This window comes from Lactuca sativa, chromosome 1, assembly GCF_002870075.4.
Source record: "Lactuca sativa cultivar Salinas chromosome 1, Lsat_Salinas_v11, whole genome shotgun sequence".
Classification (NCBI taxonomy): Eukaryota; Viridiplantae; Streptophyta; class Magnoliopsida; order Asterales; family Asteraceae; genus Lactuca; species Lactuca sativa.
In genome coordinates, this window is record NC_056623.2 from 68204798 (window position 1) to 68231359 (window position 26562).

Here is a 26562-nt window from a genome sequence, read left to right on the forward strand (position 1 = left end):
ATATTAAGGCTAGGACCCAACAAAATACTCTACAACTTGGGAGAGGGATGTCGTAACCCAAATTGCAGAACATTTGAAGGTAAGTGAATGACGATTCACTAATTTCCACCATGAAAAACGAAAAGGAAATTTAAGTTTTAAATCTATTGAAAATTCATAGATCTTTTGAGATTCATTGATCTTTTCAGTGGCATGTTTAAATCTCGATATGCCCCTCGATTTGTGACTGGGATGTCGAGGATCACAAAACAGGGTGTGAATAACCATACAAACTTACATGGTGCCTTCAATGTTACAATCACCTATTCGATGTGCCGGTTAACCACACACGCTCCACTAATGTCTTCGCAAGGGCACAAAGTGTAATTTCATGGAATTACATCAATTCACTTTCGCCTAAATTAACTAAGATTGGGAATTTTGTAAAAGCATTTAGTTACTTTTGTACTTCATTATACTTATAATGGAAGGTTTCTGTCCTATCCTACCCGTTTGGCTAACGACCCTCCACTAGTCAAGAGTGCGGTGGGTAAGAGTGGATACCCATTCAATCGCCATTTTATAGGCAATTTCCTTAAACACCCCTTATAGACCAACTTCGTGAATGAGGCCTACTAACGGTAAGACTGACTGTTTACTCATACATATACATAATACTAGACTTTTAATGTTATATATAGTATAAGGTGTATTTTACACTTTTAAAATACTAGGTGGTCAAATTTAATAATTATACTTTTAATTTAATTAAATTGTAAATCAAAACTTTATGGATTTATTAAATCACTTTTAATTATACACTTTAGTTAATTAATAAAACCTTAAGGGTGTGAATTGAACTTTTCAAAACAATACTAGGGTTTTAGAATTTAACATTTGTGAATTAAACTTTTACTCAACTTTTAAATTCCAAAACTTAAGGGCAAGTTTAGAAACATTTCAAAACATTTGGGTTTAACTTATTTAAATTTCAAAAACAAAACTTTTAAGTTCAAATTTAAACTATAAAACCTAAAAGGATTAATTTGAAACTTTTCCAAACTTTATCAAGAATATTCTAGATCACATAATTCAAATAAGGTAATTAACAATTAATTGGTGGTTATCTAATTAGATCTAGTTCAAATTATTGCAAGATAATGATCAAATAATTCAAATAATTTAACATTTATCAAATAAGGTAACAATTATCTAATTAGATGACCAAAATCTTTTATTTTGACAAAGATAATCATAAGGAATCAATAAAATTCGTATTTTATTAATTTTAAACAATTATGGCAATTATATTAAGTCAAAACAGGTAAAAATCCCGAAATATGCTCTAACTGACGCTCAAACTCGCCGAGTTCCTCTATGGACTCGCCGAGTTGGAGCTACTCGCCGAGTCCACATTGGAACTCACCGAGTTCATGTCAGGGGGCCAAAAAATCGTTTTTCAAGCTTGAACAAATGACCAAGGCATCAATACAATAGAAACCAATCAAGGCTCTGATACCACTGATGGGTTTTAGCCATAAGAACATCCTATGTGCTCATGCAAACCCTAATGCTTGGATCTAGGTTTCTCTATTGTACATGCATTCATCCAAGACTATAAACCCTAGATCTAGCATATGATAATCAATATTAATATATGAATTAGGTTTTAGATCATACCTTGATTGTTATATAACAATAACAATCTCAAATCCTCCTTGTAATGGCTTTAGAAAGCTTAGAGTCACAAGTGTCACTCCTCTAATGGCTCACAAACACCAAGAGCAAGAGGATGGAGAATGAGAAGAGAGGAGGCATCCAAAAACGTGTGGAAACCCTAAGGAAACTCTTGGCCACGTTTTTGGTGCTCTAGGGATCCTTAAATAATGAGGCTATTAGGGTTATCTAACAAGGAAACCCTAATTTGACTGCTTAGGTCCTAAGCAACCCAATGACTCCCTTCTTAGAGGCCTTGGATGATTTCTAATGAGTTTCCCCATAGAATTCGTCCATCCCACTAATATGGAGTCATTAGCCCAATATTCAACTATCATACAACTGACAGTTCTAGTCCCTTAAGTTTAATTAATCTCTTTTAGCTACAAAATTAATTCTTAATTAACTATTGACTAATATTAACTAAACAATATGATTTATCCTTTAATATATTATTCTCATAATATATTAATAAATCATAATTAATCCTCTCTCTCTCTCTCTCCATAATTCATCCTATCAAGTTGCTTTGGTGAAGGCAACCCAAAAGGACCATGCACCATCGGGTCAAGTACATACCAAAATAGTTATGGACTTAAACACTAATCCAACACGTCCGTCATCAGCCCTATCGTGAAGGCCCAAAGGCCCAAGTCCGAACTTATAAAACCATTTCCTTATATAAATACAAATTTAATACCTCATAAATCTCGTGCGCTACACTTTTTCTCTTCAAAACCAATCAAGCCCCAAGGTGAGTTTCATACCCCTATTTTTGAACATTTCTTTCTTTTGGGGGAGGAGAAAAGTCAAATTCTTGTGTAAATCTTTGTATATTTGCTTGTATGTGCATGTGTTGTATGATATGTGTGTGTTAAATGTTGTGAAATCCATGACAAGAGTTCAAGAACTTGATATTTTTGGTTAAATCCCAAGATGTTGGACTTAGTTAACATAAAATGTTGTTAAAAATAAAAACTAGCTCCTAAATGAAACGTGTTTCACTTGATGCATGGTAAAGATCACAAAGATTAGTCCAAGAATATGTTTTAAACAAGTTTTTGGCATGAGAACATGAAAAATGATAAAATATGGAAGTTTTCACTAACAAGGGGCCATTTTCGGCCATAAAAACAACCAAGGGCCATTTTCGGCCATAAAAACAACCAAGGGCCATTTTTGACCATTTTAGTAAAATGGGCCAAAATTAGGCCTTTTTAGTAAATATGGTCATTTTTGAACATTTTGATAAACTTGGGCCTTTGTTGAACATTTTAGTATAAAGGGGCCGCAAATGAGATTTTTAATAAACTTGGGTCATTTTTGAGCATTTTAGTAAAAATGGGCCTTAAATGAATATTTTTGTAAAATGGCTATTTTTGGACAACTCTAGTAAAAATGGGTTATATTCGACATTCTTAATAATAATGGGCCATTATTGACACTTTGTATAATATTGGGCCATTTGTGAATTTTTAATAAAAATGGGCATCTTATAATAATTTGGGTAAAAATTGGGCCATATACGACAATTCTATTTTTTTATTGGGCTTTAGATGACAAATTTTATGTTATTTGGACTATTAGTGACAATAATATTAACAATGTGATATTTTGACACCTTCGGTAAAAACGATTATATTTTTATCACCTATGGTTTGTAGTAAAAAAAATATACATTAGTAACATTATTTATAACATTAAATAATGAAACTCAATGTTTACGTAAATTCCGTTAAGGCTCTTGTTATACACTCATTCACTGGTACCCACTTAGTGTACACCGTAAGTCCTCTAGTTATAATCAGAGTCTCCTGAAGGGAGACCGGGAGTTTGTGTATAGATCTATATGGGGTTGACACCCCACACTTGAGTTGCTCGCTACAGCTAGACAGGCTAGTCTAGGGTGAAGAATATATTCTCATAAACCGAATTATAAAGAACGTCGAGACATGCACTCCGTCATATTAGTGTGGTTATAACGAATCACATAGAAAAATAACAATGCTATTTTAAGATTTACGTTGGATATACACACCACTCGTTTTTACAAAGTACAAACATTGTGTCAACTATTTTGTAACTAGCCACGTCACTCTGGTCTTAGGGTTTAAGGCCACAATTTCTCATAAAACAGAAAATACAAGATTTTTTGGGAATCACTATCTATACATTTTCAAACTAGATAAACAAAGAATACACATGCAATTATACATGATTTGAAACAGGACTCACAAACTATTTTTACAAGAAAATATTGGATTTTCTGGAGGATTACAAACTATTACAAAGTTTTCGTACACACATACTTATGAACTCACCAACATTCTATGTTGACGCTTTTCAAAACGTCTTGTATTCTCAGGAATACACTAAGCAGTTTAGCAGCTATGGACTTTTGGATATTTGATGTATTTTTTGTTGATTTATCATACATTATGTATTTGGATGTAATTCATAAACAAACACAATGATGTAAACTATGTATGTTGATATCGGAATGTATGATGATGATGGTTGATATGTTTCATTCATATTCAATTGTTATGATATTCAAGATGAAGTCACCCGTCCCCGGACGTTTTCGTCGTCCCGGTTCGGGGGTGTGACATTTTGCCTCCAAATGTGTTTGTTGTTCCCCTCGTGGAGGATCGAGAGAGGCTTATTGCATGATCCACCCAACCGCTAATAAATGTTGCATAAGATAAGAGAGTGGGAGGGTGCCCCCCGCCTATCTGGAGGTGTACACCCATTTATGAGCATATACAAAAGGCTAAAAAGAGAAGTCCATGGAGAACTACCAGATCCAATGACTTTGATTTGTTCGTACCATTCTGTCATCAATCGTTACTGGGGCAGTTGGTGAGTCACGCAGAAAAAGCATCGAGAAAGATTAAACATATATGTTTTATGAAATGATTAGCGGTTTCATTTATGGCATGCCTTACATCATGTTCGTTTGTGTTTATTGAGCTTTCAATGGTAATGGAGATTTTTTATGACTTATTATTATTTGTTTTTTTTAATAAACACTCACCCTATTGGAGTACATAGCCTATTTGATTTTTTTAGCGATCAGTCAATATATATTGAATGGTCAATATACCATGTTGGTTTAAACATCTAACCCATTTCTTTTTAATAATATGTCATACTACCCTTTTAATTATATTAGAGTTTTGAATATTTTTTATTTTCTAATGTTTAATTATTCTATTAAATACCCATATATGACAATTATTATATATTACAAATCATATTAAAGTTTAATACAAACCATAGCAAACACATTAATGCTTTTAGTAAATTTCAATACATATAAAAGAGTTTTATAAAGTATTTTAGATAGTTAGGATAAATTAGTTAAATTAAAAAAAAAAAAAAAAAAAAAAAAAAAAAAAAAAAAAAAAAAGGGGGAGGGGGGAGGGGCTATATAATAGGTTAACTATTCAAGCTTTTATTTATTTTGGGTTAAAGTTAAAAAGTTAAAGTTAAAAAGATGATGACGTTAGATTTATTTTGAGTTATAATATAGGTAAACTATTGAAAATTCTCTAAATATATTATATAATTTTAATATATGACTTTTTTGTGTATTTAAATATCATAAATAATATTTTATGTTTCTCTTTATTGCTAGAAATTTGATCAAAGTAAAAATCTAGAATCCCCTTAAAGACATGTAAACTAACATCATTTGATTGATCTATAATCTTTACAATAGATTTCATTGGCCTAATTAAAAATAGGAAGATTTGATGATTCAACAAATAATTTATCATTATTCGTGATAACTATAACTAATATACTCTAACAACTAATATATTATAACTCATTAGACGATAATATTATACAGTTGGTTATTTTTTTATTACTATTAATAATATCGCTATTCTTCTTTCAAATATGAGGTGAAGATGATAGGGTCGGTCCATGGATTTTCCTTTCTTTTGCTGCAGATTGTTAGGAAAGTGACAAAGGGTCAAATCACAACTAAAATAAAGCTTTTTTCATAGGAACACATTCCTCATATATTCCTGAGAAACATGTGTTTCGAAGAAATTCCAAGGAAAATACCTCATGGGAAACTAATTGTGATGGACTTCCAAGGAAGCTTATGCATTTTCAAGGAGCTTCTTTTCTCGGAAGTCGCCACACTTTTCCCATATACCCATCTTGCAAGGAGTTACGACGAATTATATCTTTGAGGAATTTCTTAGGAAAAAATTTTCCCATAAATTTCCTAGGACCATACTTTGTTGACAGTTTTTTGACATAAGGTTCCTATACAGGTTTAATAATAACCACTCAAAATAAGTTTAGATTTAAATTGGTAAACTATCTTCGAGTTGAAATGGATTATGTCACATTCGAACCCACAAACAATTTTTATTGTTGTTAGTTATCATATATAACTAGACACTAGTATATGAAATATAATTGAACCAAAGATCCATTTCTTATTATTAACATATTAGTAGATTGAGAGTACAAAGACATTTGCTCCATTTTCTTTACAACTAAACCTTTCCTTTTATGTATTTGAAATGTGACAATAGAACATATCAAATTAATATATTATTACATAAATAGGTCGAACTCAAATGCATACCAATACTTTCTATAAAGTTGTTTATAAATGGAATTGAAATCAAATGGGCTCACTTCTCATGTAATAATCACCTTTGGGCCGGGTCAGGTCCAAGCCCAACATTCCATGTCTACCTCAGAATTTTTTAGTCGCCGGTAATCCTACGCCCCCTTTCATCGAGACACTCGAATTAGGGTTCGCGGAATCGAGAAAAACGACCACAACTGTAATATCATCGTGAAAATGTCTCCTCACCCCTCTTTCGATCTTCTTCAGATCCAAATATCTCACTTCTCGTTTCTTCGCTGCTGCCTGAAGCGCTGCCTTCACTAACCTCCTTGCGATCCCCTGCATGAAGACAGAAAATAAAGATGCTTAATCCAATAGAACAACTTAACAGTGAAAATGATGTTCTTATTCGATTCAGTTCCTCAGGTATGTAGGCGTTTTCTCTGGGAAATAGATTATGAACTTACGTTACGTGGGTAAGTGTGGACAATATCGACGACTTCTTCATTGCTGAGCTGCTCCCATAGACCATCGGATGCGAATATGAGAAATTCGTCATTTGGATCAACATTTTGTATGGAGATTGTTGGCTCAGGACTAAGAATTTGCTTTGAAAACGATTGTGGAATCCTAAACTTTGGCAAAAGTGGGGCTCGATTGAACTCCGGATTCTTCAGATACGCATCGCCTATCGATCTCGACACCTGAGAGAAAATTCATCAACATAATCAAATCGTATTTGTTTCAAAACTTCTTGATGCTCATTTGGGAAAATAGAAAGAGAAAAATAAATGGGACAAAATTTGTATAAAGTTAAACCTAATTGAGAAACCCTAGTTTCCTTAAACGATTAAGTGGTCTTTCTACATTAAGTCTAAAAAGATGCTAAATGAAACAACTACATACATATATGATATATCTGAATGAATTAAGACAAGTCTTATACCTGTATGAGTCCTTTAACACGCCAAACGTTATGTTTCATAACCACAATCTTTGGATCATCGGGGTGTAAGGAACGAAGCTCATCTCTTACACACTCATGGTTGACATTGTGTTCTTGAGATAACTGAATAGCAGAGACGCTACCACTATCCTTATCTACTCTCCCTAAAACCACACGCGAATCCCCCGCATTCGCAGTGTAAATGACCCCATCAACAATAACTCCAACCAAACAGCACGTGCCCACACACGCAAATTGTGGGCACGTGCGCCATTGATCTCTAACAAGAGATATAAATTGATGCTCGGTTGACAAGAATGCCTTTCTAATTGCATCCCCCGACATTTCTTCATCTTCGGATACAAACCCTGAAATCCAAATTAGATAATCAGATAAATAAATAATTAATTGATTGTAGCTAGGTGATGCGTAGTTAATTTTACATTTATCTAAATGATCGGTTTTTTTCTTAGAGTAACTTCTAGGAAGTTTAACTTTTGTGGGCTAAAAGCAAGAAACGACAACGCACTTTCATTTATTTGTGTATTGTAGTTTTGTTTGTATGATTGGAACTTTTATCTATAATATATATCTCTAAGAAAATATCTAAAATAGATTAAAAAATCTAAATAGATAAATAACATAACTAATTGAAATCACACTAACAAATAAATTCAATTTTGACTCTACTTTCGTTTCTTCCTATTACAATATTGTACTTCCAAAAAAAAATTATTAGTTATTATGACATTGTACTTTGAAAGAACTACCCTACAATATCATTGTACTTTCAAGATTCTTTTATTAGGAGATTATACTTAGAAATATCTACCAAATTATAGCAAGTGAGAATTGCTTTTTAATTTCGAATTTTTTTTCTTATTATGTTATTGTACTTTGAAAGATTTGTCCAATCATAGCATTGTATTTTCTCTCTTTGTTTTATTATCATAGAGTTGTACTTAAAAATTGTTTATATTTGGATGACATTGCCATAATTCTGATAGATTTTTCAAAATACAATTTTATAATATGAAATAATGAAAATATGGATGCTAGTATAAACAAACCAACGTAAATTTTTTGTTATTTCTTGCACGTAACCTTCTTTTTAGAATAACTAGTCATAAAATCATAACCATAGTCATAAAATCATAACCACAGGCAATTAAACACACAAACAAAAGAAAAATATTCAGGGGTACACAAAATGATAAAAAGAAAATGACACACATTAGCTCATATCATATCATTCTTGAATCAAAGTATAAAAAAGGATTCAATATAAGAATTCAACAACTTACTCTTGAGATTGGAGAACATATTTTCGTTGACAAACCGTGATGCTTCTGGTCCACCATGTCCATCATAGACCCCAATAAACGTCCCGTAAAGCCCTAAATTCATCGAATCCAACGGTCCTGATTCGATCTGGCTTTGATCCTCCATCAAACTGTTAGCTTGAACCACAGCCATTGAAAACTCTCCATTAACATGAGACCCCAAATCTTTATACCACAACAACCCATCTGTTCTTCCACTTTGTGCACCCCCAACACATGGTCTCCAAAAAGGTTTCATCATATCTAAGTAGCTATAACTAGTAGCCCACATGAAACTTTAGCATAAATATTACTTATATGTTTTCACCAATCAGATTAATCCAAATACATTATCGAAAATTCTATCATCCAAAACAACCAGCAAACAATATGTTTATCGAATTATGATCAAGACTCAAACGTAAAGTCAATCTCAGCTCCAGTTTTTGCTTATGTTCTAACCCAACGACCAAGATTCTTGAATTTATAAAAGACCCACAAGAGATAAAAGGACTAGACACCATTAATGTCAAGAAATGCAAAAGGGGGCAAAATGGGTATGGGTCAAAATTGCCTAAAAACGAATCTAGTGTGACTCAAAGGACAAGAAAACAACTGTCTTTAATGGAGTTCAGAGAATATGGAGATGTGTTCTTCAAGTACATACCCTATACCTCTTATTTATTTGTCCCTTTTCAAGAACATCCTTAGCTGTAAAACCCATAAGATTTTGATTTTTTGACAGAGTATGTTCATGGATCAGATGAAGAAGGCAGGGTTTTTGGCGTTTTTTGGCAGACAATCTTTGTAAATTTGAGATCTTGGAGATGATGGGCTGATGAGGTTTTTAAAGAAAGGAGAAAAACTCTAGAAATTGTTAGCAATAAGGGTTTATTTTTCTTCCCCAATTGAAATGAATTTGACCTTCTGATTTCTTTTACCTCTCCTTTTTATTTGGATTTGTTTTGTGGGTGGATGGTTGAATATTAAAATTTTATGACTTTGTTCGAATAGTAATCCACGTTTTTAGCCTTTTTTGGCTGAATGTTTCGTTACATGTATGTGGACCACTCCTTTACTTTAAGGGTAGTTTGGTAAAAGCCATGATTTGATCAAATATTTTTGTAAGTTGTATTCTAATTTTATAATTGTTAAATATATTTTCAATTTCCATTTGAAGAAAAAGAAAACAAAAATAACAAATTAAAATGATGATAAAGATGAAGATATGCTGGATTTTAGATTATTCATAAGCTATTAACATCGGTTTAATTTCACTCATCTTCTAATTAGGTCATCTATATCCACTTAATTCTACTCATCTTTTAATTATATCATCCACTTGGGTTTATTTCCACCCTTATGTAATATATATATATATATATATATATATATATATATATATATATATATATATATATATATATATATATATATATATATATATATATATATATATATATATAAACCATTATATTATTTTTATATTAAGAAAAACTCTTATATTATTACTTACATTTCAAATAAAACCAAATTGTAAATATATAAGAGAAATGATCAGCTAAAATATATGATTTAACATAGATATTCCTTATATTTCCTTGATTGTATGCAAAAACATGTTAAAACCTATATTTATTTCGATTACTCTTGCTCGATTGTGTTTTCCATATTAAATTATATGATTGATTTTTTCCTTCCTTAACAAATATTATTTAGCATAATTAACATCAATGTCATATTAAAAACAAAAATGTAAGCAACATCATATTTGTAGTCGTCAATTTCTCTTAAAAACCTGTATTTTTGTATTTTTCAAATGATAACTATTAATATAAGGGTTTTTTTTAACATAAAAATAATATAAAGGGTTTATATATATATATATATATATATATATATATATATATATATATATATATATATATATATATATATATATATATATATATATAATTCGTTGTGTTTTTCTACGTATATCATTTATCATATCAACATTAGTGTAATACCAACATTTTCAAAGATGGTCATCTAAAGTCATCCACATCGGTTTAAAAGTCTACTCATCTTTTAATTATGTCATCAATATCGGTTTAATTGAACTCATCTTTTAATTAAGTTATGTGTATATATTCATCTTTTAATTATGTCACTATCATCATCAACCCATTACCAGCATTTTCAAAGACGGTCACCACTAACCTTCAACAACTATCTTAATATATATTCTATTTCTCTGTACTTAATAAATATATATATATATATATATATATATATATATATATATATATATATATATATATTTATAATTTAAATTTTAATTAAACAGATAGCAATAATATATAAACTAAAGATTTTTAATACATAAATATATTTATATAATCATAAATTAATATAATAAGTATATATATAAATGATTAAAAAGTATAATAATATAAGAAGTATGGTGGTCATTTTAGATTTAACCGGTTCGACTATCGGGTAAAATCAGTTTCTACAATTTTCATGATTTTTTTTTATTTACACACACACACCAACACATACACATACACCAAAAAGAAAATAAATTATAATATTGAAACAAAATATAATTTTAAATGAATACAAATGCATCAAAAAGTTTCATAACATTTATCATGTGTTTTTATTTAATTTAAGAAATATCTAATTAGATACGAAAAGACTACCAAAACTTGTTATGTAAAATATTTCATTTCTATGTGATTTTATTCAAATTAAGGGATTCGGCTAGGTTTTTAAAAAACCTAGGCATTTCGTTTCAATTTAGAAATAGATATAAATTTGGTGCTAGCTGAACCGTTTTTTATCCGGTTTTAGTCCAACCGGATCGACCCTCCGGTTCAAACCGATTTTGAAAAGATTGTTGCTAACTCATCTTGACAACCGTTGTAGAATGTAGATGGTCTAATGGTTAAGTTTTTCAATGACTTGTTATTTTTTATTTTATTAGTTTAATTTAATAAATAGTTGTTATCACAAGCATATAAAGAGTCTTTTCTAAAACACAACTAATTTATCATTTCTCCATGTATATGAAATATTTATTAAAATGTCATAATCTAATTTCTGGTTTTACGATCACACCTCATATTTAAAAACAAAAAAAAAAAATTATATACATGACATTAACATATAAACAAAACAACGTTTTTTAGACATAAAACATGCAATATATATGAAGACAAATTAATATATGTATATGATGAAGCATTGTTTTAATTAAATGGTCCAAAATCACATTATTTGTATAGTTTTTCAACATCAACAATTTTGGATTTTGACATGAAGTTTTAGTAAACAAAAACTTGTTGAGTTTTTTAAGAAACGTCTAAAAAGTTGCATTTTTTTTCATATATTAATCGAATTAAAACAATGTTTTAGCCTCAAATATTAATTTTATGGTCAATGAGGATTTTACAACAATGGTTATGGCAAAATGGAGTGATGTTGAGCTCACGAGCTCTACGTCAGCCAAACAACCATCCATCCTAGCTGGTGGTAGACATGTTGAGACCACTACTATGACAAGGGAATGTGGGGAAAAGAGAGGGAGAAGAGACTCCACAAGTGGCTTCCAAGTTGTGTTATTGGGTTTGACATGCCGAGCTCAAAGGGATGATGTTTGTCGAGTTGACTAAGGTGTTGTTTATTTTTTCGAAGATAAAATACGTGAAGTCTGCGGACTATCTCTGCAATCCTCTGTATCAGAAGAGGTGGAACAAACGGCTACAACATGTAATAAAAAGTATGTTTGTTTTTTAACATCTGCAGACTGTTGCAGTAAGTTAAACTAAGGCGTGAAGAGGTTTGAAGCAGTTGGTTTAGTGTTACACCACGCAGCACACGCGCAACAGTTTTTAAGTCAGGAGTCTTCTGAAAAACAAACAATTGCGAAGTGTCAAGTGTTGCGCGGCGCAGCAATAAGTGGTCTGAAGTGATTTAAAAAAAGAAAAAACAAACAACACCTAGGCCAATACCGAGCTTTTACAAACTCTACTCGCTCAGCCTAAGAGGAAATGGTTACAACTTAGAATATACAAATTTGCTTGCTATTGTTTTTTATTAAAGAAATTCAAACAATTTCCCTAGGGCTTCGTTTGAGTGGGATCTCATAACCGTTTTCAATAAAATACTTTTTTTAGATAAGCAACAAAGATCGCACGAAGTCCAAGTTGGACAATGATAGATCTCATAGTAAGAGATTTTAGACTTTTAGTTGCAAGAAAATTAGAAAATACTGATGTCCAAAACTCATCCATATGTAAATAATAAAATAAATAAAAAATGTTTATCTCGCAATATAAAGTGGGTGTTTCAATCATAGTTCGCATATTACATATTCGATGATAAACTATCATAGCACAATTAGGACATACCATATTGTATATTCAACTTGATTTTCAGTTTCAAAGTTAAAAAAATCATTATCAGTCTACCACCATCAATATGGATTAGTGGTGATCGTCTGATGATATAAAACACTCCAAAATATAGCTAACATATGTTTAAATCCCATAAACTTCAATCTTAGGTTTGTCTTAAAAAAAAAAAAAAAAAAAAAAAAAAAAAAAAAAAAAAACATTATCAGGGTATGGACTATATACACTTTGGTCCGATTTGAGAGCAAATTCTAAACCACAATTGGATTGGGTACACTTACTTGTATTCTATTTATTTATTTATTTGGACTATAGTTTGATATGACCTAAGTTGTTTTAAAACATGTTTTAACACCATCCATATTCCGTCCCTATGTTATATGTACGACACATGAAATGAAAGGAGACCTTTTAGGCCCACACACCCATAAATCATGACCTTTACATAGCAGTGTAGCACTTCCATTCTTCTTCTAATGCATAAGAACCAACAAAGGCACAAACAACCAAAAATGGACCATTTGTTCACATATGATTTTTTAGAGTATTATGGGTTCAATTATTTATAAAAAATTGCATATATCGGATATATTGGATGTCTTTGTTCTAGGGTTTCATGTTTTCTCTTTTATCATTCAATGTAAGTCTACATAAATAGTATTATAGAAGTATTTAAGTAAATGAGAGCACATTGTATATATTTAAGTTTAATTAATTAACAAAAAAAATATTTAAACAACTAAGTATTTCCTTTGAGCTTAATTGTATATTTTCTATCGTTTATTGTATTTCAATTTCCTACTCTTTTGTAAAGTTAAAAAAAGATACACAACGTTTTTACATGAAAAGTTACATAAATATTATATAAATATAAAAAAATGTGGAAATTTAGTGACGCTGCATGATAACATGTTATGGGCTACATTGGTTGAATTGTTAACCCAATAAGGGACCAAATTGTATGTTGGGTTCAGAAGTTAGTCTCCCTGTCGTGTCTACTAGATTTATCATTTATGGCAAAACATTATTATTATTATTATTTTATTTTTGCTACAGTATTCAATATTTTTTCATAGAAACAATGCACAAAAACAATAAATAACTTAATTTTATGTACTTAAAATCCACCCTCATCCCAAAAGCATTTTTGCGGTCTAATATATTACTTGAGAAATAATGTTAAATATGGAGTTCTTTGTTTTTAGATCTCGAGAGATTTAATTAATTAAACTCAAATGCTCTATTATGTATAGTCACGAAAACAAAAATGGGAGTAAATCCCTATGAGTGTCTGGAAACATATACTTCAATCAGTTCTATGTGATATACAACAAGTACGATATGCTTAGATACGTTTTCAATCATATATAGTATTTTCCAAAGAAAATCCTTTTCAAATAGATTTTATGGATGCAACAACATACGTATATTAATCACATAGAAAACAATAGTATTGTGATGTAATGATACTTGCATGCTATTTACTTCTTTATATTTTATTTTGGCATATTTTTGTTTGTTTTTGTGTAAATCATCATGTGTATTTTCATTTTTACGACTATTTTAGGTACTTTATAGTTTTTGTATTTAATTTCAAAATTTTAAAAGACTAGAGAAAATACGAAAGATTACAGGTGAGATTGTGCAAATTAGACTACGACGAAGAGATTGAAAAAGAAAACTTAGGTTAACACTTGAAGGCAAATGAAGTGGACTAAAGATGGGTTAAATTGTTAGTCCAAATAATTCAAGAGGAGACAGCACGAAAGACATCATAATCTCATTAAGTCAAGAAGAGACAACAAGAAATACATAATCTCATCGAAAAGGACATGTGGCTGCAAAATTCGGAGTCGAGCAGGACTACTTGGTCCGAGTAGGATTTTACACTCAAACCTAGTCGGTTCATGTAAGTACTTAAGGAACATTTTTGTTATTTCACGTTTTGATTGTTATTTGTGGCATGTTATGTGGGTTTTTCCTAAATCAAACATAGAGGTTTTGGAGCATTTTTCTCTTGAGTTTTGAAGGTTTTTAAAGACATTTATGTAGGCTTTAAACTTGTGAACTTGTGGGTTGCTTAGTACATTTTATTTTTTTGTTTACGATTATGTGTAGTTAAGTTTCTTGTATCTAACATTAGGTAAATCCAAAAAAACAAGTGGTTAGTTAATAAAGATTTACGAGGGTTTTATTTTCTATATTAGTTTATAAACCGTGACAATTATGGTTACCAAATTAATTACATTTTCATAGTAGAAACACATAATCATTAATTAATTAATTTAAATAAACTATTAACTAAAAGATATTTTATTTAGTTATGTAAAATTATAATCGTTGATTAAAATAAAAATGTAAAATTAATTTTCAAGATTAGAAAGTTTTTAATTGTGAATAAAATAAAAAAATAACGATATAATACAATGAATGTTAATGAAATAAATCAAAATTGTTATATAAATTAGATAATTAAGTTGTTCAAATAAGCATATATTAAGTTGTTCGATACATCAAAGTAGGTATTAATGTATCGGCGATCTATAAAAAAAATATATAAAATGAATAAGAATCGTTACAATATAAGACAGAATGAAAGAATCATTATACCTTGCCAAACATCGATCCTACCAAATTGAAGGATTACGACGATATGGAGAATGTTTGGGTTCTTTTAGATATAATGTGACAATGTGTAACTATAATCTCCCTAAAGATTAACATCCAATTGCAAACCACTAACAAAAAAAATACTATTGGTTATTCCAATATAAATAGTTAATATACATCGATGTTGTAGGTTATAAAAAACATATTTGGCATCTTGGAATCTTGGATTTGTACTTGCATCCTCGAGTATCAATTTGACCAACATGTGATATCATGCAATAAATGAAAACAGAAAACAAAAAAATAATTATGTATGCTAAAAAGCAAAAAATATATTGTTGATATTGTGAAGGCTTTAGAAAAGATATATTATCATGGTAAATTTAGTTTCAAAATGTAATACAAATTCATATTTTAATTGTTTTGTAAAAACTGTAAATATATCACCTTTTAATTTGTTTAATTTTAAATTTACATGTTAATTATAATGTTTTAAAAAATATATTTCTTTTGTAAAATCTATAAATATATTTGTTTGATTTTAAATTTAGATTTTAATTGTAATGTTTTAATTTAAGTAATTAAATTAAATTTTAATATGTATCAATATATAAGAAAATGGCTATAGTCATCGCATACTAACGCCCAAGAAGGAAATAAAGTAATTCTATTTTTTTATGAAAACTTATTTAAGGAAAAATTACATGAATGGTCCCTATGGTTTGGTGTTTGTTACGCGCCTAGTCCCTAACTCCATTTTTTAACCCTGCCAATCCTTAATAGTTTGGTTTAGTGCACGCCTGGTCCCTCATCTAACCTTCCGTTTGATTTTGGAGTTAAAACCCCCACGTGCCCTGCACGTTGAGGGTTATTTCTGTCATTTTACTTATTCTTCATACCGCCAGTTTAAGAAATCGATGCGTTCAATTAAACGATCATACTCTACATTGTACAACACAATCGTATACCCAAAAAAACACACAACTATGTGCAAAACCCTTATGTGAAAACCCTAGTAGCGACGACTGCAAGAACGAAGAATTGCAATGGTTTCTTGGCGCATTCGTGGTGAAATGGCTGAAATCGACGTTGATCAAAGTTATGGTATGTTTGATTGACTTTCGTTTGAATGATATTGATTGTTAAAGGTTTAATTTTGTTAGCTAAAAACGATTCTCTCCTCTACAGCTGGACATCCGACAGTGTTTTCAATAAGAATGCACCATGGAGGTGAGTTTACAAGCTTTCCTGGAAGGAAGTATATTCATGGGAAGCAAACATTTGTTGATTTACTGGACATTGATACCTTTTCCGTTCATGACATTGATGAGATGATGGAAGACCTAGGGTATGCTTCAATAGGTAAACCACTTTACTATCACTTTCAAAGGCCTTTAGACGATTTAGATTTTGGGTTATTCGCTTTAGCTAGTGATGAAGATGTTTGTTATTTGGGGAGTTTTGTGGCTAAGCATAAGTTAATTGAGGTATATATAGAGCATGACAAAAATACTTTGCACACCTATTTAATGTCCCCAACCCACAGTAAAGTTCGTATAACGGAGATTATTGAACCTCCATCTTGTTCAAAGAGACTATTCCTGGAGTGGCATAACACACCTGCTGTTGACTTGGAGGATGACATGGATCACATGGAGAAAGAATCGGGTAATGATCCTACACCCACTGGTCATATGGAGAAGGATTTGGGTAATGATGCTACTCTCACTGATCATATGGAGAATGATTTGGGTAATGATGCTACTCTCACTGATCATATGGAGAATGACTTGGTTAATGATGCTAATGAATTTGGTAAGTTTGGTGAGTTAGAGAGTGACAATGATGAAAGTGATGATAGTGATTTTTTTTGTGGACATTGACAATATATTGGATGATATTAATGTGGATATGCAAGACTTTGAAATGAATATCGACAAAGATGTGGAATGGGTTGGAGGGTCGTCTAACACTGTGGTTGATGAAGGCACACAGGATGAAGCTTTAGAGGTGATTAACACTGACTTTTTAGCATCTGATTCATCATCAGATGAGGGGATTAATGGTCAAAGAAAGAAGTCAATAAGAGCAATTCAAAGGGCACATGAGAATGATGAAGCACTTGTTAGTGAACCCGTCTATATTTTTCAAAAATTTGGTTCAGCAAAGGAGTTTAAGGATAAGGTAAAACTCCATGCCATAGAGACTAGAAGGGAGCTAGCCCTTGAAAAAAATGACAAGAATAGAGTGAGATGGGTTTGTAAGGGAACAATACCAAAGCTTGGGCCTAATGTAGAAGTCAACGATGAAGAAGAAATATGTCCTTGGGTCTTATTAGCTAGTAAATGGAAAAAGATGTCAACTGGACAGTTAAAACGTACAACAAAGTCCATAAATGTCTTCAAACTAGAACAGTAAAAGCATGTACATATAAATTCCTCTCTTCTAACATTGTTGAACAGGTTGAAAGTAACCCTACTATTCCAATTAGGGCTTTGCAAGAACAGCTACAACGGAGATTTAAGGTAGATCTTTCTAGGATGAAAACATTTAGGGCAAAATTTGAGGCTCTAAACCTTGTGCAAGGAGATTTCGTTACTCAGTATAGTTTACTCAGAGATTACATTGTTGAGTTGCAAACTCGTAACCCAGATACGACTGTTAGGGTTGATGTTTAAAGTGAAGGAAATCCACACAGTGAAACGAGGACATTCAGACGCATTTACATATGCTTAGGAGCTTTAAAGAAAGGCTTCGCAGCTGGAAAGAGGGATTTTCTTGGCTTTGATGATGCTTTCATGAAGGGTCCATTTCCAGGACAAATTCTTTCAGCCGTGGTAAGTTTTAGTTATTGTTCTTTTACTTATTGTTATACATAAAAATAAGTAAAAATCTATTCATGATTGTTATTTATCATAAAATGCAGGGACTAGATGGTAATAATGGCACATATCCATTGGCATATGCGGTGGTTGAAACAGAGAACATCAATTCATGGACTTGGTTTTTGAGTTGTCTTGGGGAGGATCTTGGCTTGAATACTAATTCTAATTTCACTTTTATAACAGACAGACAAAAGGTACTAAAATCATAGATTTTTTACTTTATTTCTAAATTGTTTACTAACAAAATATATGTATGATTGTTAGGGTATTCTAAATGCAATTGCAACCTTGTTTCCTTGTGCTGAAAATCGTTAATGTGTTCGTCACATTCGGGATAACATGAGGAAGCAATGGAGGAGTAAACCTTTCGAAGACCTCTTATGGACATGTGCAACTGCAACACATGTACAACAGTTTAACAAAGGCATGGAAGAGCTAAAGAAATTAAACAAGGATTGTTATGAGTGGCTTAAGAAGATACCACCTTAGCACTGGTCTAGGTCCCATTTCACTGGTATAACATTTCACTCTAATAACATTCTTTATGTTTTCCTGGTTTGTGTAGTTTTTTAGAATTGACTTTAAGTGATGTGATTGGACAGGGAGAGCACATTCTGATGTGATTCTTAATAACTTGTGTGAAACATTCAATGGAAAACTAAATGAGGGTTGTGATAAACCAATCATTACTTGCCTAGAGTTCATTAGGGAATATCTAATGAAGAAGATTATGAATGTAGAAAAGGCCATTGGGAAATGTACTAGTCCTTTGACACCTACAACTATGCAGACTTTGGAAAATATATAAAAAAAGGCAGAAGATTATAGATCTGTATTTTGTGGAAATGGTAAGTATCAGATAAGTGGACCTTGGATGGACTAATGCGCGGTGGATGTGGTTCAGCAAACATGCTCCTGCAGGAAATGGGAACTCATTGGGATGCCATGCAAACATGCTGTTGCTACTATATGGGAGATGAGGAAGAATAGTAAGGATGTTGGAATACTAGAAACTTGGGTGCATGAGGTATATTGGCTAAAAACTTGGAAACAGATGTACTCATTCAAAATTGAGCCCATTAATGGGAGAAGCATGTGGGAAAATTCTGTGTGTCCAACAACTTTGGTTCCTCCTAAACATCGTGTCAAAATAGGTAGAGCAAAGAAGAAACGCAGAAAATCAGCTTATAAAATTGATGACATGGTGAAGGGTAATAGTGCATCAAGAATCCTTCAGTCAATTACTTGTTCAAAGTGCAACAACATTGGTCATAATGTAAGGAGTTGTAAGGGACAAAAAGTTAGTACTCCTAGTGCTCCTAGTGGTTCTGGTGGTTCTGGTAAGGGAAAAGGAAAAGCTGGTTGAGGGAAAGGGACTTGATCCATTAGTGAAAGTTTGTTTTGTTGGTTAATCAGTTCTTTTGGTTAAACTGTGTCTTTTTGGTAAAATTGTGTCCTTATGGTTAATACTTTTGGGTAAATTATGTTTCTTTTGGTTAACCATTTTGTTGATGTATGAAACTATGTTATGGAAAGTATGGAAACTAAATTACCCTTTATTAAATCCCACTTGTGCTATTGGTTGTTTATGTCGATTGTTAGCATATGTTATTGGTTGTTTTTGTCAAATGTTAGTGTTTACTTTTCCAAATAAGTTCCAGAAACACTTGATGAAAATACATGGATCATAGAAGTCAAAATAAGCACCAAAAACACTTAACCAAAATATTATCAAATTCACAAACACTTAATCAAAATACATTCCAGAAACACTTCAAAACACTTCAAATTCACATACAACAACCACCTAGATGGATCATAGAAGTCAAAATAAGTTCAAAAAAGACAAACATCCTACATAGCATACTAGTTGGATCTTCTTAAGCACTACAACTTGTAAATAATGATTCCTATGAACACCCAACTTAAAATAATGATTATCTTCAGCAGCCGATTCTCAGCTTCAACTTTGTTCTTAGCCTTCAACAACCCTGGAATTATCCTAGTACATCGTCCACATCCTTCCTCATCAACCCATCCAATAAACTTACATTTAGGTCCCTGTCAAGTTCAAATCCAACAGATTTGCGGTCGTTGTCACACAAAAGCTTGAGTTAGAATCAAAACGACCTTACCTTTTTTGTGCAACCATAAAACTTTCTTCCAGGGTTGTCGTCGGTCCATGATGTCAGTATAACACTTGGTTACCCGCAATTACATTTCATCATTGTTGATTTTTTGTCCATTAAAGAAACGAGAGATGAAATGAGAGAACAAATGTAGAGGAAGAAAAGGGAGATGCACTGATCTAGGGTTTTTAAAGGATGAATAAGTAAAATGACGAAAATAACCCTCAACGTGCAAGGCACGTGGGGATTTTAACTCCAAAATCAAACAGAAGGTTAGATAAGGGACCAGGCGTGCACTAAACCAAACTATTAAGGATTGGCAGGGTTAAAAAATGAAGTTAGGGACTAGGTGCGTAACAAACACCAAACCATAGGGACCATTCATGTAATTTGTCCCTTATTTAATGCGAGAAAATGCAATTCAAAAGAGAGAACCACAAAAGTGAGAGGTGACATATGAAATTAATAAGGAATACTTTAACACATGGCAGAAGGATATGAAACATATTTTTTTTATTAGAGTAGGAAGATATGAATACAAATTTATACGAACATCTAGACTATTCTTATGTCAAACTTTTGATTCAAAATACTATAATGATTTTTGTAATTTGTATCCCATAATTACACAATCAATTTCTTAAACAAATCTAGTGACAAATAGTTTGAAAAGAAGATCCTTACTATATCTTCAAACCTTAGTGTATCCTCTAATTAGTAGTTTTGAGCTTTTGAAATTACAATTAGATTTGATGGTTCTTTGAAACCAATGCTAATCATTCTATGTAAGTTTATTTAGTTCATCTATATCCTTAAGAGGTCTTTGAAAACATATCCAAATTTCTTAAACTAACGAAGAACCTATGTTATTGTGAGCTTTCATGAAACAATAGTGTAACGTCCCAAAATTTAAAGCCAAAAAATTTTAGACCATGGACCGGACCGATAGGTGTGTATTGGCGTCGATGTCGGTTTTCCGGTTCTTGGACCGCTGGACTGGTAAAATATGCAATGCGTATGGTACATGTTGATGAAACAGTTTCTATCTAAAGGTTTAGATGAGTTATTTGCTTGAATATTTATTTAGTTTAGATGATATTTGTTTAAGAAAATACAATCATAAGATGATGTTTTATTTAAGAAAATGCCGTATTTACGTATATAAAAAAGAGAAAATTACTAATCTAGTCTAATTAACTAGTTACTTAATTATTTTTAGCCAAAAAGTAATAATTGTCCAAAAATAGCCACGAAATCGTAGGTAATTAGAGTGTGCTACTGTTTCGCCAAATGACTTACTGTTTCGGGTTAAGTATAACAATAAATAAAAAATATTTGGAATTCTAAAACCGTATGTTATTTTATAACCTACGATTTCCTCTCGACGAAGTACGGTTTCCCAAATCATAACCTACGGTTCTGGGTAAAAAATCTATGGTTTTATAATTTTTTTAAATAAATGGAGAGTAGTTTTTTGACAATTATTTTGATAAAAAAACATCACGGAATCGTAACGTATGTATAATTGTTTACAAGTTACAACTACTTTTTTTTTTAAAACGAAAAAAAAAATTAAAAACCATAGGCTTAAGGAAACCCACAGTGTACAACCATTTAATACACAAATTGTGCAATAATTGATTGTACATCGTATATTTCCAAAAAACTTACGGTTTCTGTAAAAAAAAATTATTTTTTCCAAAAAAAAATCACGGAATCGTATCATATATACAATTGTTTACAGGTTACAACCATTTTTTTAAAAAGAAATGTGACATCCGGATTTCATGGTATTATATTTTATCATTTTATTTTTGAGAAAAAGAGAGGGAGTCGATGAGTTGAGTCGTAGACTCGTCGATTAGGACCGCGGTTGCTGACTGGATTAATGAGCGGACTCGACGAGTCTGAAAGGGTGGACTCGACGAGTCCGCGTTGTGGATTGAAACCCTAATTATCAGGGTTTGTGCCCTATTTAAAGACCTTTATGTCCTCCATTTGCGGCTACCAGTCTTGAGAGAGAAACCCTAGAGAGCTTGGCGAGTTGTAAGAGAGAATGAGCTATTTTGATCATTTTTTGTGTGATTTTGCAAAGGAGAAAGTGTTTCCAGCAAAGGGAGGTCAAGAGGATTGCATTTCAGTGGGTTTTCAGCTTGGATCTTCAAGTTTGAGGTAGCTATTCGATCCTATCCTTCTGTTTTGCTAAGGGCGTTGAATTTAGGGTTTTCTATACCCTTTTATGGCTTGTTTAGTTGAGTATAGTGTCCCATTGAGTGCTCAACTCCAGATTTGGACCTTTTGAGGTCCAAAGAGCTTGAGCCACCTTGCTTTTTGTGGTTCTATGGAGGAAAGGGACATTGGTTGCCATGTTAGAAAGGATTTCACCAAAATAAGCCTAGAGTGCCTTGCATGTGTACCAAGATTCGACCTTTACGTGTTTATTGGTCATGGGGAAGTCAAATCTATAGACTAGAGAAGCATATCTGACCTCAGGATGACAGATGAGTGTTTTCATGAGAGGAACTCGCCGAGCCCATAAGGGACTCGACGAGTCGAGTCGGGTTGCCCCGCGATTCGTGACTTGTGATAACCCATTAAGTGTAGGGTTGACTCAATGAGTCGAGTGAGGACCAGGGGTGAAGAGGACACGCATGTACTCACCGAGTCACACGAGTGCACGCGACGAGTCTGGTCAAAGTTTGACCGTTGACTTTTGTTGACTTTTAGGGTTTAGTCAGTGTTTGGACATATAAGCCATTAGAGGGGTAGAATGGTCTTTTACCCTTCTTAGAGAACTTATAGAGAAGGGTTAGCCTAGCCTTTAGAAGTTGTATTAATTAAAGTAATTATTTATGTGATTAGGCGGAGGCTAGTGCAGTATCTCATAGTTCGAGGTTTACCGAGTTATCCGAGGTGAGTCTTCTCACTATACTTTACCTGAAGTGGTAATTAGAGTTATGTGATAGAGTATGTTGTATGCTATTATATGATGTGGTATCTATATGATTTTGTGCTATATGTGATCCAGAGTTACAAAGTTAGGACCGAATGGTCCATAGAGTTAGGACAAGAGGGTCCACAGAGTTATGGGACTGGAGGGTCCCACTGAGACACTTTGACCAGAGGGTCATACAGAGTTATAGCCTCGAGTGGCTAATATGTGTTGTATGTGGTATTTTGGGGAACTCACTAAGCATTTATACTTACAGTGTTGTGTTATGTGTTTCAGGTACCATTGAGGATCGCGGGAAGGCGCCGACATGATCAGTACACACACATGAGGAGTTTCTATACATTATGATCTTGGGTTGTGTTTTATGGATTGATATATGATACAATGAGATTTTTATTATATTATGAATGAAAATATGTTTTTAAAATGTGAAAAATTGTTTGAAAATTTACGGTGTTACAAGAAAAAAATAAAATAAAATTCGTAGGGTTCATACAAAACTTACGGTATACAAGTCCACACTACACAACCTGTTCATTGTGAACTTGTACACCGTAGGTTTCGTATGAAGCCTACGGTTTTACTAATTTTTTTTGGTTATCCCCATGTACAAAAACTACTCCTAATCAAGAATACGCTAAAATTTTGGTAAAAATAGACGTGCCTCATTAGGGATGGAAATGGGGCGGGTTTGACCATATATGTCCCCATCCCCGATTGTCTAACCTCGTCCCCTTCCTCATCCTCATCCCCGACGGATGCGGGGAATCAAATCTCCTCCCCTTTGTATTTTGGGCTTTTCCCCAACCTATCCCCAGGCCATCCCCAATCTATCAACATAATAAACTCAACTTTATAAAAAAAACAAGTTTAATAATGATCAAAACCATATGTCATAATTAGATTCTGTTTACATCATTCATAAAGTTTAACAAACATCAAAACGAAAAGTGACGATTTGGTATATAGATCGACGAACAAAGTGACGATTGATGAACTCTTGGAATTAGGAACATAATTTGGTTTATGGACTCTGTCTCTGATGGTCTAATGTAGATCAATTCATTTTAGTGGACTTAATTCAAATTCAATAAATGATCGATATATATATATATATATATATATATATATATATATATATATATATATATATATATATATATATATATATATAGTTATCAAAGCGGGGGCGGGGCGGGTTGGGGATTGTTATACTCGGCCCCTGCCCCATCCCTGGTTTTAGCATAATGGGGATCCCTAACTCCGTACCCGGTACCCGTTTTGGCGCAAAATACCCGTCCCCGATTGGAGCGGGTCAACCGGGTTCCCCACCGGGTCGAGTGAAATTTCCATCCCTATATCTCATTGTTCTTCGGGTGCTCCATTGAGAGAAAACAGTAGATAAACTAAGAAAAAAGTAGTAAAAAATAACCTAATCTGAAAATCAATACGTTATATGCTATAGGCCAATGGGCCCCGAAAAAATAGACGGACTGGGAAACAATAGCCTATTGCCCTAAATTCATAGACTTCTCCCATTGTCCATAGTCTACGCACGTTGACCGTAGTCAACGCTGGCCGAACTACTCTTTCATGGGCTATTTTTGACTAATGTTTTTTTTGGCTATTTTTTGATAGATAATTTGGGAAAATGGTTAGTTTAGTTATTTTCTCTATAAAAACTTAGGGTAAATTATACCAATCGTCCCTCGTGCAGGTGCTGAAAAGCGCGTTTAGTCCCTATTTTCAAAAATTAACTCGGATCGTCCCTCATTTGTCTAAAACTTGCACGCTTCGTCCCTTATACACATTTTTGTTGCAATATTAGTCCTTTCCATATCTGAAATGACCATAATGTCCTTTATGTTTATATTTTCCAATTAATTTTATGTTATTATCATTATTATTAATTAAGAAAGAAAAAAAAACATGTGGTCCCACTTCATACCCAATCACATCTCTCCACCCACCGTACCTTCCCTTTATTGTCTCTCTTCTCCAAACTCTTCAAAAACCCTAATGCCCTTTAAGCCACCGTCAGTGGATACCACCGTCGTTTTACACTCCGACCACATTCATGGAATGCACCGCCGTTTTACACACATCACACTCCAGCCACCATCTTTTCCGACATAAGTGGTTTTGAATCGTCTAAAATCGATGCCTCCATCTGTGATTCAGTCTTCGATCTCCGATGTCCCTCAGCTAGGGCTTCGTCACATGTACCCTGCCATCGGCGTCGGCTAGGGTTTCGATAGATGTCATAAAGCTCTATGCATTTCGACATATTTATAGAGATCGATCTCTGCCTCCATCGTGACTGTGATATAGAGACCAGCGAGCTCCACATTTGAAGTCGATGTCAATGTAAGCGTGGTGGTTGGATGATTTCAGGTGTAAGGTGGAGAAGGCGATGAACAGTGTAGGTTTCACCTGCACCTCCTCTTAATTGATCATAGGAGTATGGTTTTATGTCCCCCAACCTTCGACCCTATATCTCTCAATCATAGATTCCTCTTCAAATTTCTTTTTTTTTCTTTCTTTTGGGTTACAAGTCTGATCAGTTGAAGATTAGTAGATATGGTAGGGTAGGTGATGGTCCTGATGGTCGATTATGATGGATGTTGGTGGTTGTGAATGGCAATAATGAACGGGGAGGGTAGGTGTCGGAGTTTAAGGATGGGATGAGAGAGAGAGAGAGAGAGAGAGAGAGAAGCGGTGGTTACCGGTGGCGGTGGATGGTGGTCGGAGGTCAAGGGTGGCCGGAGGTGGATGGTAGCCGGAAGTGACTGTAGTTCGAGGTGGTTGATGGCCAAAAGGGTTTGAACTCCTTTTTAAGGGATGTTTCCTTTTCTAAAAATAATGATTATAAAAAAATAATAGATAAGTTATAAACAATTAAAAAATAAATGAAAAAGAAAAAAAAAAGGGCAAGATAGTCATTTTACGTCTGCGAGGGACGTAACGTGCACCTTTTAACGATACGAGGGACGGTCCGAGTTAATTTTTGAAATAGAGACTA

General features: G+C 32.8%; 2 protein-coding genes across 2 annotated transcripts; one reads left to right on the forward strand and one right to left on the reverse strand.

The window, feature by feature from the left end:
* Positions 1-6135: 6135 nt before the first annotated feature.
* On the reverse strand, positions 6136-9518 carry LOC111887549 (probable protein phosphatase 2C 48). Its single transcript, XM_023883723.3, has 4 exons — positions 8546-9518; positions 7242-7609; positions 6763-6999; positions 6136-6634 (listed from the first exon to the last, which is right to left on the reverse strand). Exons 1-4 carry the CDS (start codon positions 8853-8855, stop codon positions 6422-6424), a joined length of 1128 nt encoding a protein of 375 aa, XP_023739491.1. The 5' UTR covers positions 8856-9518; the 3' UTR covers positions 6136-6421.
* A 9880-nt stretch (positions 9519-19398) lies between these two features.
* LOC128127471 (uncharacterized) lies at positions 19399-19824 on the forward strand. Its single transcript, XM_052765952.1, has one exon. The coding sequence runs from the start codon at positions 19399-19401 to the stop codon at positions 19822-19824; it is 426 nt and encodes a 141-aa protein (XP_052621912.1).
* The last annotated feature ends 6738 nt before the right edge of the window (positions 19825-26562 follow it).